Below are 14,583 nucleotides of genomic sequence, written 5' to 3' on the forward strand. Positions count from 1 at the left end.
ACACATGCACGTGCATGCGCACATGCACACAGGCAGTTGGTACCTGCATCCTTTTCCAATTCTCTCCACCCCCTCCCACCTCCACCCCCTCAGTAGCAGGAGCTGCTCCACTGACCTCCTGCTGCTGCAGCCGCTCTGCAGACAGACAGACTTCCACTTGAAGCTTTTGTGTTTTCCTCATTTGTGTCGATTATTGAACACAACATCTGTTGTGTTGTACGTTGATTTGTTCTCACAGGAGCTGCTGCAGACCGACACCTGCATTCACACCAGATGGAGAAACAAACAGAGCTGTCAGGTACACAACCTGCTGCACACACACACACACAACTTACAGTCAGAAACTTAGGAGTTAAACTAAAGTATTGATTATTATGATAGTTTAGGGTTAAAAAAGATATCGCTAAATCTAAGAGAAGTTTGTTTAGAAAATCTAAGGAGTTTGAAAATATTTTTCTTCCTATCAAACTAAGATTTTGAAGTAAAATCTGGTATGAATAACTTCAAATAATAATAATGAATAACTTTTAATAACTTCTGGAATAACACACACATTGTGTGTTGATGTGAGTTGCTTCAGGGAACCTTTCTAAATAAAAACACTTAACTTTTGTGTCGCTCTCAGCAACTGTGGAACCAGCATTAGTTAATTGTTATATTTGTGTATCCATGTCTGCAGTTTTTAAAAATCTTTGCCAACAAGTTTTTGGGACAATCAATTTTTGACAGTATTTATTTCAAGACTGCAAACTTTGAAAATACAAACTTTTTATAGTATTCAAAAAGAAATAAGAAGAAGCCGATGTGAAGGTCATAGTGTTTCTACTGCAGCCAGTATCTCAGCCTCTCCCACAGAGGGCTTTTTCAGGCTCATAGATAGATTTGAATCATGCTCACAACTTGAGATTTATCAGAGGATTTATTTTACTGAATATTTACACTCCTACAATTATCCTTCAACTTGGAAAAAAAGTATTGTTTGTTAAAAAAAAACATCTACTAAGCTAACATATTTTTATACTTCCACTCTAAATTCATGCCACTCAGTCTGCATTACTGGCATCACATGATGGCAGTGTGAGACTCGAGGTGAAACAGGGGAAAAATTAGTTTTTATATGTATTTGGGGAGAGGAAAAACCAAGAGGCTTTTTATTTTAGACTTTGGAGCCTCTTTCTTAAGCTTTGTTGCTGCTTTTAATTCCAGTGAGCTCTTTTTAGGGGATCTGAACTGACCACACCAGACACAGTTTTCAATGTAATTTCAAATCCTTAATGTACAATTAACAGACCGCTCTTTGACAGCCAGTCAAACTCCGTGATCGATTTTCTCTGATTAATTTTAGTATAACAAATTCCTCACATAAGGTAACTGGTGTACATGTTTGTGAATGACCTTAGTGATCATTGTGCAGCTGATATTGATAAAAAAAAAAAAGTTTGAATTTCTGAAGCCCTGTAATTTAGTCCAAAGGGACACTTGAATGAGCATCCTGTTTCCATGACTTGCTTCACTGTGGTTGGTGCAGAGTTTATGACACTTTTTCCTAAACTGACATTAAGATATGGATCTTTTTTTTTGTTTACCTGTTCCTGTATCTTTTATTCTACTTTTTTAGTCTTTCTTTTCAAAAACATTGTCCTTTGTTTGAAAAGTGTTACATATCTCTGATGTGAGCTGCATCCCTCTTGAAAAAAACGACCTTAACCTCAGTTAGTTTTAAATAAAGGTTACCAAAAACGTGATTGGAATAAATTTGTGTTTGAACAAATTTTCACGAAAGTGGAGTTAAAATCTAACCAGCTAAAGATTCACTTCAGTCAGCCCAATCAGTAATTTATGATAGTTTACAAGGACAGAGTATAAAATCTTGATATTTTATTAAAAACTTGAAAAGTTTTAAGACCTTTTTCACAGTTTTGTGCCGCTTCGTTTCTGTTGCAGATTTAACCAGCAAATATTCTTTCAGATTTATACAGAACTTTCTAACTGGGTCTTTATCACATCTGAAAGGGCCCGAGTTGTCTCTAGAGAATTTTGGAGACCCAAAAGTGTAATAAAAGCTGAACTTCTGTCAGTTGTAACACTTTTTTGATGGTGATTTCCCTGCAGCTGATGCTGAGCAGTGGAGTGCTGGTGACCATGACCCTGAATGGACAGCAGCTGGAACAATTGTGTGTCGACAGAACTCTAGTCAGCCGGCTGCCTGCCAGCACCGTGACTGATGGTGAGTTTTTGTCCCAGGTTAAGTAAAACTTGAATGGGTTTAACATAGTTTTGAGTTTAAAAAACTGAATTAATCATCAATTAAATTAAAGCAAAACAAAAGTGGACTAAAACAAGTGTAATAAACTAGTTCTGAAACATCCGGCAGCTCCTCTAATGCACTGTATTCTGTCCGTTTTAGTTCAATAATAAATAATAAAAAAAAGTTTACCTAATATTCAGGAATACTTTGCAAAAATAAATTATCACATTTTATAAACATATTTTGAACAGATAAATTGTCCACAGGTAACTAACAACACCCTATCAAAGTTTTAGGACATTTTTAGGACAAAAATTGGGCCTTAAAGCTCAAATTGATCCTTCAGAGGGTTCATTTAAAGCCTTTCCTGCTCAAAATACCATTTTAAATTTTGGTTATATTTTTTAATATTAGTAATGAGATCCAGTGAAACACCAGGAAAAAGTTTTTTATCTGATTCTGCAACATTGTATTTGTTTTAGTTTTGTTTGAACACATTTCAATATTGAGTGTTTAAAAAGGCAGATTCTGCTTTTAACACCCCACCACCACCACCCCAACACACACACTCCCCTCACCTCTTGTTGTCACGCAAACACTTTCCCACAAAAGCAGCGACTCACACACATAACAGGTGCCACAGGTGAGCCAGGCGACTCTGCTAGCTAATTGCGGGCAAATCCTTTTGTGCTGCGTGTGTCCAGGGGCCCTCCCTTAAGAGCATCCATCAGTGTTTTTCCTCCATTGCACGTTCCTCCAGGGAGGGCTCCCCCTCCCTCCTCGCCTCAGACCTGCCAGCAGAGAATAAGAGGCTGAGGACACTGGCCCAAATCTGCTAATTATTTCTTTCTTTCTGTATCAATTATTTGTTCATAACACCCCCCCTTCCTCCACTTCCGCCTGGGGTCTCAAGACGCTTGATAAAGCCCCATAGTGCACACACACACACTGGTACTGTAGGCCCACTCACAAAACAAGCTGAGCGAAGACACACAGGTACACAAACCTCCCGCTGCGCTCCATTCAAAGCCTCAGAGGCACTAATTATTAGAGTAATGGTTGTGGGGGGTGTTCCGGGGATTGTGTTTGTTTGGGGGGGGGGCAATTCTCACATCTGCCACTTGTTAAATTAGCCGAAGACAATCAGAGCAGAGATGCAGATCACACATGTACAAACAGTTAGTAGTAAAATCACCTGTTAATAATGAAGTTTAATAAACATTTACTCACATTTTCTGACCCGAAGGTGCTATTTACCCAAACTGCATGAAAAGACAGAGTAGAAAGGCTTGATTTCTATGAAATCATAGGAACATTATTTTCTGTGTCTACTCCCAGTTTTGGGTCAAATTTCACTCAACAGCCACAGACAAGAACTCACACTCCATTGAGAGAGATCAAGTCCGCTCTTAAAGTGGACATCATGTCGAGCTCTTGCTTTAACATACCAGTATTTAAAAACCTCCCATGAAGCAGGAGAAAAAACTAAAATTTCATACCTATTTTGTGACCATCCAAAAAAATAATAAAGGAAATGTAACTATGGTCCTGGCCCATCCCCCTCGCGTTCCAAACAGGAAGTACCTGCTGGTCACAAGAATCCAAAATCCCATAGACTTTTATAGAGAAATAAACAGCTGTTACTCTGTCATTATATTTGTCAGAATAAACGTTCTTGCTCTGCTACTTCTTTTTTAACACATTCTTAATAATCCAAATTTTTTTCACTATATTTTTTTCTCTTTATTGCAAGTTTTTCAAGTTATAAATCAGTCAGATGGTTCAACAAAAGCATGTGGTTTCGCTTTAAATGTTTAAAACGATTCTCCCGAGTCCACTTTCAAGTGGTAGAGTGTGGACTTCCAACAGGCAGACTCCTAATTGGCGCGAGTGGCTGCCAAAGAAATGTTGACTCAGACCAATCACTGCCTGCTGACGTTGTCTGGTTCCAACATGGTGGCGTATTTTGAAAAAATGACGACTTAACTGACTTCATTTGGTTGGAACCACAAGTACGGTAAGCCATTTTTTATGGGTGACATCTCACTTACTCACTCCAGTTCTTATGTGCAGTCACTTTACTCTATTCACTGTAATTGCCCATAATGCATTGTACAGTAGTCAGAAAGCACAGATTTGGCATCTACTGACACCAATGTAAACCTTTTTTCTGATTTGCAAGCATTCAACGGAATCTCAGTGCTGCTTTGCTTTGGACCCATGATTTGAAGAGGCCACAACCAGCTCTTTTTCTTCATCTGTCCTTAAGTTTGCAATCTGAGCAACAGTCACCTCTGTGTTTAGCTCTGATTGCATCACACCCAGCAGCAGATTACCAATATTTTACACCATCAAAGTATTACCGGCTTCCTTTGGCCGATGGCTGGGCCAAGCTGCACATATGCTCCACGATTAAGCATCCTTAAGTGATTTTTCATAGCAGGTTTCATTTGCCCTGTTTAAATGTGCTTTGCTTAAGCCCATTGGCCTCTTATGTCAACAAGCTGCAGAGGAGATGGCATTAAATGGATTTAAGTGTTTCTGTGTGTGTGCTGCTGTCTGCATGCGCCTGTGAATGCATTTGTGTGTAAATGCATGACGGCAGGTTGCAGTCTGGGTCCACGGTGTGTGTGTATGTGTGTGTGTCTCCTTGGTGTGTCTGCGGGTCATGCAGGTCTGTCTCTTAATGCGAAATCAACCACCTGGTCCCAGATTGGCCTCAGCCTGATTTCAGATCCCCTCCTTCATTTGGAAAAAAATGGGATTATTCCTAATCCCGTTTATAGACACCCATAGAGATCAATACTAAACTGCGTTTAACTTGATTTGTCTGTAATCTATCACAAAGGCGCTTACTGTTGCATTAACGTTGTTTCGGGAAGCTCAGGCTTCATAATAGCTCTGCATTCTTTTTATATGCTTTAAAAAAATGTGTTGCTTTATAATCCAAGTCAGACTGACTCAACTGACCTGCTTTGAGATGCGAGTTTTCCTCCGCTCCCCTTTCCTCGTCAATATTTGCATATTTACAATTTTCACACAGCGCAATGAGTTGAAGCGTAAACAGGCTGTGGTTTAAAAATACAAAAATGAAAATGCCGTCCAGATTTTAAAACTTGATCCTTCATCCTAGAGCAGGATGTCTGAGGGGTTTGTAGCAGCCTCCCCCCTGTGTTCTTCATTTAATTAGTTTCATAAACAGATTAATTTGAAGGAGAGGGGGCTTAATTGTTAATTCCGTGCAGCTCCTGAAGAGCCGAACAGGATCAAACGTAATTTTTTGTGCAACAAACAAACAACCTCACATGCAAACGGGAGGAGAGGTAAAGGAGGTGGAAAGAAAATGTGAACAACAATATATTGACTTGAAACAAGCATTTGAAACGTCTGACCATGACGTTCTAAAGAAACACAAAGATCTATGGTGTCAGAGGAGCAGCCTTCAACTATAGATGAGAATTACAAAAAAAGAATTCATATTATCCTGATTTTAAACTGTAGTTTCTCAGAATTTCATGTGGTGTTCAACAGGGGTCCGTTTCAGGCCATGAATTATTATATTATAATAAATATGTATATACATATATACAAGGCTAAGGCTACATCTGAACTGTTATGTTCTGGAAAATTCTCCTTATACATTTCTTTTAAGCTCCAAAAACATTTTTTTTGTATCATTGCTAAAACTACAAACACAAAAAAATTCAGACGTCAATTCTGTACAGCTCAACTTATAAACAGAAAAAAAGAGATCCTAAGAATTTAAAGAAGTTACAGCTTAAGAGCTCTGTTAGAGAGGTATGTCTGTGTGGATTGAAGTCATGGAAGTTTTAATGAAGAAAAAAAGAACACAGTAATCGATTTACATACAAATTATTTGAGAAATCATTAATGGGTAAATCTTAAAACCAGGACAAAATATAATTGTATCTGATAGGAATCAGATAGTTCATATGTGTGTTGTTGTTTTTATGGTTAATACAAGACAAAGCTTTGCATTTTCTCTGCTCCCTCACATTTTTTTGTGTGAGGTTTTGACGTGCTGTTAAACTCTATTTTTAAATTTACCATTGGAGAAGAAATGAACAATGATATGAATATATTATCCATAAAAACTCAAAAGTGATACTCAGTTCAAAGAAATGCACGTGACGAGGTTTCTAAAGAATACGATTCTTCTGTAAGCAGTTACAAATGGATGATAGATAAGGGATGATGGTTGTGAAAAGCCGAAACTCCAAAATAAAAGCATATGACGTTGTTTATGAATTTTTCAGAAAAAATCAACATCTCAGCGCAAACTAAAACTCTTATCATCATTAAACAGTTAGTAGAATAGTTTTAGTCATGATTAGAAATGTTCCTATCCTAAAAGGTAAACAGTTTTGGGGTAAGCTTAACAAAAAATCCAAGCATTACATTTGAATATAGTGTATTTGAATAAATTGAGGAAAATGAAACGGTCAGTGTGAACACTGACCAGAAAAAATGTGTTTACATATGTGGAAAAAAATGTTGGTGCTTTCCAACTGATTAAAGATGATCATCAAAATAATCACCTAAGATAACTTAACAAACCAAGACTGCCAAAAGTAAAAAAAAAAAAAATCTGTTTTTAATTTGTTGCTTACAAGATTAATTAAAAATGTTTCGGTACAACCTTTATAGTGGAGCCAGGTATTAAATTAATGATGTATTTTGTTGTACATGCACCAGATTTGGCATGGACTCTTTTGCTTCTCATGTTTGACTTTTTCTGTTTTTAAGTCACAGAAACTTTCTGTCTATTTGCTCAAATTTCCTCTTTGATGAACCTGTGTGTTTTCCTCTATGTATCTAAACTTGTCATAATTCAGTGGCTCTAGCTGATGCTTCTCTTTTGTCCATCTTCTATGTGTGTCAGTTTTCAGCTCTTTAAGATCTTCGACACTTCTAAGTGCGAGCTCATTGGCAGATGTACATTTAGCAGGACAGACGTGTTTCACAAAAAAGATGAATAGACTCGACCTCACTCATGTGCTTCACATGGCGGATTTCCTTTGCAGCGCTGCTGACTGACCGGCTGATTCTGCTGTCCTTTCTGGAGGGGAGCCAAGCGGCTGCAGTCTTCCTGAACAAAAAGAACCAGGATTCCCCGGAGGCTGGCAGGCGAACAGACAAACTCTCACCCTCTGAAATCAAGGTACAGTCAGCCGCTTTGATGCCGCGTGTTTGGATTTATGAAAAGTGTTCTTGGTTTGCTTGAAAAACCAGAAGACTACAAAACAAAACCAGGCAAACAGAGAAAAGCCTTGAATCTCCATCCCGGCCTTTTCCTCATCCTAACATTCAAAAATGTATTTTTTCTTTTGACTCGGCCATATGTTCTCCACACCAAAGTCCTCTCTGCTGAAGAGATGAGACATCACAGGATTAAAAAATGGAATGACATGGGATCTGGCGTCTTATAAGGATCCCAGTTTTGGTGCTGGGAGGGCGTAATGGTAGGATGGATGTAAATCTGGACAAAGATATGCCAGTATCCCAGTTGATCTTATTGGTAAATATTCCAGTTTACATGTTGGTGGATTTCTTCATGTGTAGACAGGCCTCTAGCATCAAATCCTGCAGCAAATTTTCTCTAATTTGTCTAAAAAAGAAAAAAAAAATCTGATTTCATTTGGACTTAATTTAATGCTTTTCATAACTAAATCAGTCACAGTTTGTGCTCAAGTTTATTTTTCATCAAAATATAAACTTTATAAATTAACATTATTAAGGTTTTTTGAATATTGTAGTAAAAAGATATTTAACCCTTGTGCTATCCTATGACCCCACCCTTACAGTGTACTCCCTACCATGACAAAGGTGGATAAAGGTGGAAAGATTTCATGTAATACATGGACACTAGTGAAGATCACAAATCATTGAAGAAATAAGGTTCAGAGCACTGTCTAGTGGGTCTAGATGACCCAACTCCCAATGCCTAGGATGGCACAAGGGTTACTACTCTTCTTTCACTTTCGGCTTCTCCCATCAGGGGGCGCCACAGCGAAACAACCTGGTTAACTTGGCAATGTTTTTACGCCGGATGCCCTTCCTTAGGCTTGGGATTGGCACAGCAGCAGAGAAGAGAATAGGGAGCAGCCCAAATTCCAACCCAGGTTTCACGGACGGAAGGGGCCGCAAACCAGCACGAGCTAAACCGGCCCCCGAGCACAAGGGTTACTACTTAAAACTTTAAATGAACTGTTTCATTGAGTTTCTTTTAATCTGTTTTTCTGTAGGAAAAACATTCAAACTCTTGAACCTTTGACATATTTAAATCTTTTTTAACTGTCTGAAATCTAATGCCCCCCTGGAGATTTCTGCTCTTACATTTAGTTTATCTCTATATTATTTTCTAGGTGTTAAACGCTTTTACACTAAAGTAAAGTATACCTTTGAAATTGAGGAACTTTAAACTTTAAGCAACAAAAATCATCAAAGTTTTTTACTATAATTCATCAGATATTTGGTTCTTTCACTTGTAATCAGCTTTTAGAAAAACTTTTTAACTATTAAAGAAAACGATTTAGGATTATTTACATTGGTAGCTTTATTAGGGAGTCCGTGTCCTGACATTAAAAAACAAAAATATATCTCGTTCCCACAAATTAATATCTTGTTCCCACAAGAGAATATTCAGTTCCCTCGAAACACTATTTCGTTCCCTTGAAATGATTAATTCGTGCAAACGAAATAATTAATTCGTGCGAACGGAATAACTATTCAAGTCATTCATAAACACGGATATGCTCTCTGTCTGGCCGCAAAAGCCGCTTTCAGCAGTAACGTCCGTGTCTCTGTGACACAATATTCGTTCAAGAAAGGAAAAAGAAAAACAAGAATGATTAATAATTACTGTCTCAATGAATATAAGAAAAATATCATAAGATTTATGATACCTAGGCTTGCTGCTTTGCCATACGATTCACCGGACATAGCTCCTAGCTCCTAGCTCCGTCGCGGAGCTCTTTTGTTCGTCATGTCGGCATTTGGGCAGCTGGCTGGCCGGTAGACAGACACCAGCTGATATTGTAGTTCAGTGTCGAATAGGAATAATAATATTCAGGACTTGTCTTTTATTAACAACCTCTTTAGAAGTCGCTTTACATTCGAAGGCTAGCAGGCTACATGCTAACTAGCCGATCATTTATCCTGTTATTCACGTCATAGATTTACAGCAGATACCTTCACATTTCTGTCTGTGTGTGTCTCATTACATTGCATTGAAGACACGGAGGATGTTTAGAGATCAGATTTATTTATTTTAAAAGGAACAAAAGCATCGGTAATCACGTTCATTCACATGATCCTGGTATGCTCTCCGTCCATCTTGCTGCAAAAGCCGCTTTCTGCCGTTACTTCCGTGTCTCTGTGAGCATTCAATAGGGGTAAAAAAGAAAAAAAAGAATGATCGATCTATTATTGTCTCGATGAAAATCAGAAAAATATCATAAGATTAGACTGGCTGCTTCGCCATACTACTTAGCTCATGGTTCATAGCATCACATCCGGATGTGAGCAATATCCCAAGATGCACCTCGACCAATCACCGTGTCCCTGTAACTGTAGTGTAACAACAAGACCAATGATTGAGATGCATCTTGGGTATTGAGCATGTCTCTGGATGTTCAAATGATCATAAGTCTGATGGGTTTTTTTCCCCACTTTTGGACAGAAAATGTTGCTCAGCTGAAAAGAAAAATAGTCAAATCTGTTCTTGGGGTTCGGGTGAGTCCAGGTAGGCTGGGCCTGTGGAGCTCTCCATGCTGCTTCTGGTCTCTGGTCTGATGTGGAGCGGGTTTGTGGGTGTCAGTATCCGATCGGATCACGCACGGCCCCCTTCCCTCCCTCAAAACACCACTACGCAATGTCCTCCTTCTCCACTGGCTATCCGCTAACCCTGGCATTATCACATTACTGCCAGGCCTTTTTGTCAGTGTGTATCTGCGCGTGCGCAGACGTTTGTGCGCAGGCACGTGTGTGTGAGAGCAGCCGTTCCTGCTGTGCGCCTGTTTGCAGAAATCCTGATAAGGCACCCTTCATCACTGCCACCCCTCCACACTGAGCGCCATGCACCCGCCTGTCAGCGTGCGTACACATGCATGCAGCCAGCACATGGGTGCACGTGCACGCTCAGCTGCCCCATCCCCCCCCCCCACCCCCAACAGGCACACACATGCACAAACACATCGCCCTGGTCCAGTGGGCTAAGCTGGAAAAGGGAGAGTTGGGGCATTGAGGGGGGGGGGCTAAACTAATCCGGTCCACTGAAAGTGGTTTTTGATTATTGCTGACCAGCAAACGCCAGCAGAAAAAATGGAGAGAAGAGATGAGTAGGGAAGGAGGGATGGAGGGCCATGCGGGGGCAGAGATAGAGTTTGTTATTAACCCGCAGATTTCTGCGATTATTCCTCTTCTTCTCCCCATTTCTAATCTGTGAGTGATCTCCTGTTCAGCTGTTTGGGGGAACTCTTTGTTCCTTTATCATCACATGTTCTTCCATCATTTTCAGGCATATTTTGTGTCCAAAGCAAATTTGTCCCCCAGGGGGGGCAGAGAGGGCAGACATGGACCAGTGGATCTGAAATCTCCCCTCCTCACACAGCGCAGCTCGTTCATGAGCTTCTGCATGTTCCCGCGCCGCTAAACCTTCATTTTTTTTGGAGGTATTGAGGGAAGGATCCAGCATTCCTGCTCCTGACGGCGTTCCGGCTCGCTGGGATTTTGAGCGTCACAACTCACTGCTCTTTCTGATTTCCTTTTGCACAAACCTTTTATTGATCTATTACAAAAGATCCAATTATTCTTTCTTCATTTACATGTGTGCTTTTTCAGCCGCTCATTAACTCTGGCATGTTGTATTTGTCCCTCCCTCCCAAAGCAAAGACCTGCAGCTTCACCTGCTTCTATCAGGTCATGGTGCTGTCATGCACCCTAAAAACCATAAATCTCACAAAGTCTGTTGTTATTTTCTCATATGACCTCTGTCAACACCTCCCCTTGAAAATAAATAGTTTCTCCTAATTTAAAAGCTCTTTTACTCATAAATTATTCTTAACCCCTTGATGCCTGAGTTTGATGCTAGTAGATGCTAAATTAAGGTAAGTATGGAGCAGGAGTGGTTTGATGTGAATTTGCATGAAAAGGAACAAGGGATTAAAGCTCAGATTCCAGGACTCTAGCTATTTGTTATAATATTGTTTTTTTTTTAACACCAGTACATCTGAAAAAAATTGAGTTTTACTCATTGTAAGAAAGAAAGATATTGAACAAGTGATAATGTCACCAACTGAAGAAAACTAACCAACTCTTTGCTTGTCATTTTTACAGGAATTTAGCATGAAGCTAACTTAAACAAAGCTTCTGGCTAACGTTTAAATCTAAAACATTACATCTGTTAGTGTACTTCAGTAAATTAAAGTCCCCCTCTAATCATCTTTTAAACTATTTTAAAAGTGTTCCCAGTGGTATTTTAGTTGAGATTATGCCATTTTTAGCCCAAATGAAACTTGTGCTGTTTTCTAGAACATAGTTTCCGCAGAGCGGCAGAGGTTTATTAAAAATTTATCTCTGAGGTATGGGCGTTACTTGGAGCTCTCTGTTTACACGCTTTTCTGCTATCTTACAGCCCCTCACACCCCCAATCTAACTTTACAGGTGAAACAAAAATGACGGTTTGTGCAAAAAAAATATCAGCTCAGATAATGAAGACGTTAATGGATCTATTTGTCTGCAAGAGGATGCATCAGAATGGAGTGGAGCAGGGATATTGTGGAGTGCTGATTGTATTTCCTACATCATGAAAACGCTCTTTTTCAAACGGCATCACTTAATTTGCTCCTGATTCATAACGATTTGAGTAAAGAAATACTCAGAAATGCAATTTTGAGCTTAATTTCCTTAAATAATGTTCTCCATCATTAGAAAAAGGCCACAAGAATGTGTTAAAACACCAAAAACAATATTTTTTTGTCAACGTGGATCTTTATGTTCAGCTAAAAGAACAGAAGAAAGATGTTTGTTTTTTCATGTATCAGTGAAATGTTCTCTGTTTGATTGTGTCGACGAGTGTTAAATAAATATTCTTGGTAAGATGTTGTAGTGTGTCTATAACCCCCTCTGCTTGCATATTGAGTTCATGCACATACATCTACAAACTCATCAGACTGTGTGCCCCCCCAGCTGCCACGAGAGCTCATTATTGTGCGTTTCTTTTGTTGTGGCCCGCAGAGCGTGGCAGACCTTCCCAAAAATATGCACATCGCTAAAACAACAAGCAAGAAAAGGCACACAGACATTAATAATGGAAGATAAATCACAAAAACAAGCAAAGGGAGTGGGTCTGAGCTACAAACAACTCAGGGCCTTCAGGTGCTGTAATTATTGGTTTAATTGTGTCTCTGTGAGATAGTTGTAAAACTTTTCTCCTATCTCTGTTTTTTAGCTGGTGTCTGTGGAAGTGGGGGGCCAAAAGCTTCACCGACGTGTGGCGCTCAACCGTCTGCAAGATGTGGCGCTCTGCTGGTGGAGTCAGTCTGCTGAGGACACGTGGACCTCAGATGTCCTCCGGCCGAACCTGGTCCTGATCTGCTGCTCCGCTCCTGAAGGCCTGCAGGTACTGCAGCATCGCTCCGAGCAGCTTTTAACACAAGTGTGTGAAATCATGAAGGGAAACCAGCTCAATTTCAGTGAAGCTGCTGCAGATTTGATGAAAAAGATTTGGTCTTTTAAGTTGAGGACATGAATGAAATGATGACTCCAGAGTAGCTGAAACTCATAATGAACACTAATCTGTAGGTCAACAAACCTGTTCAGAATGAATGGTTAGAGCCAGAGTTAGAATCACTTTTTAAGCAGTGTCATAAATGTGCTAAATATAGTATATATATAGTATACTATAAATACTATATCAATATTTTCTAATGTTCTTGATTCTCAGTTTTATCACCAAAATTGTATGCATTTTATTACATTTTCGGTCAAAAACACTTTTCCTTTGATACAAGATACAAAAACAAGAAACATTTCATCATCAGGTGGGTAATTTAATTGACTTTTTTTTTTAAAACATGGTTTAAAATTCGTAATACACTTCAAAACTTTTTTTCATTTTTTATTTGAGATCTACAACATGACTACAAATAACTAAAAATTATTTTTTACTCTTTCCACTGATCTTTTCCCATCAATAATGTCGCCACTAAGTGATTAAAAATGTTTTTTCTGTCCATCAGAGTTTCAATTTAATTAAGTCTTGTGTTTTTGTATAGTAAAATAAATCCATATGAGTCATTTAGGCTTAACTGAGTTTAGTCTCACAGATTGACTGGCAGGAGTTGTGCTGCTTGTACGTTGGGACTGCTGGCAGAGAGTTTCCGTGACTTTTGCAGCTGCTTAAATGGGCCTTTTTTGTCTCTGTTCTAAACAGAGTTGTCTTGGGTTCTTCAAATCACACTGAAAATAGTTCTTGTTTAATTTCAGGAAGTGACAAACATGATAGAACTCTATGAGCCCAAACACTTTTGAAGCTAGTTTTTTACTGAATCAATTAAAAAAAACACAGTTCTGGTGTTTTGAACTTACAACACAACCGTTTATGAACTACTTCAAGATGTTGTAGATGGATCTCATCTGACACTCGGTTGCTGTTTCAGTTCAGAATTACAAACAAAGGACAGTGTTTTATGTTATTAGTAATTTTTTAAAGCCCCTGCGACAGACTGGCGACCTGTCCAGGGTGTCCCCTGCCTTCGCCCCGCGGGGCTGGGATAGGCTCCAGCAGCCCAGTGACCCCGAAAGGGACAAAAACGGCTTAGTAGAATAATGAATGAATGAATCTTTTAAAGCCATTGATGCTCTGCTGTTTAAACCTTTACCTGTTTGGCGTCTTGTCTTGAAAAGTAGTTCAGAATTGGATGACACAGAGGCTCTGTGGAGGATTAGCTTCACCAAGTTAAAAACGACTTTCAAACAGCAGAATCCCTGAAATCCTGTGGAATTCTGTAAAAATCATGAAAAGTTTTGCACTCTTCTGCAGAACAAAGCAGGAGCTGCTGTGCTGTGGTGGATAGGATTGGGAATGGTGTGTTAGTCACTTCAGGGGGGGCACCTGCGTGCATCTCCATATGAAATGAGCAGAAGAGCTAAGCTGTGGGACTCCTACACACTCACAAGCAGCCTCGCGGCCTCCGGCACCACCAGACTTGTGACCCGGATCCACGCGCCGAAACCAGATGAAAGATTCCAAGCTTTCCAAACTGAGGTTTTCACAGAGCAGAGGGAAAAACGAGCGTAACACATTCAGCAGA

General features: G+C 39.5%; 1 protein-coding gene across 15 annotated transcripts in view; it reads left to right on the forward strand.

Annotated features, from left to right (window-relative positions):
- The window catches only part of wdpcp (WD repeat containing planar cell polarity effector), an 80,337-nt gene that overhangs the window by 26,944 nt on the left and 38,810 nt on the right, over positions 1 to 14,583 (forward strand). For all 15 annotated transcript variants that reach the window (XR_013647790.1, XM_020709349.3, XM_011484187.4 and 12 more), the window contains 4 exons: positions 239 to 298; positions 2,113 to 2,227; positions 7,294 to 7,430; positions 12,720 to 12,890. Coding sequence is in view for 14 of the 15 variants with exons in the window: in XM_020709349.3 (XP_020565008.1) it covers positions 239 to 298; positions 2,113 to 2,227; positions 7,294 to 7,430; positions 12,720 to 12,890 (483 nt within the window). In the remaining variant the exon portion in view is untranslated. The remainder of the gene's footprint in view (positions 1 to 238; positions 299 to 2,112; positions 2,228 to 7,293; positions 7,431 to 12,719; positions 12,891 to 14,583) is intronic.

Source organism: Oryzias latipes, chromosome 15 (genome assembly GCF_053564925.1).
Source record: "Oryzias latipes strain Hd-rR chromosome 15, Olatipes_Hd-rR_3.1".
In the NCBI taxonomy this organism is placed as follows: domain Eukaryota; kingdom Metazoa; phylum Chordata; class Actinopteri; order Beloniformes; family Adrianichthyidae; genus Oryzias; species Oryzias latipes.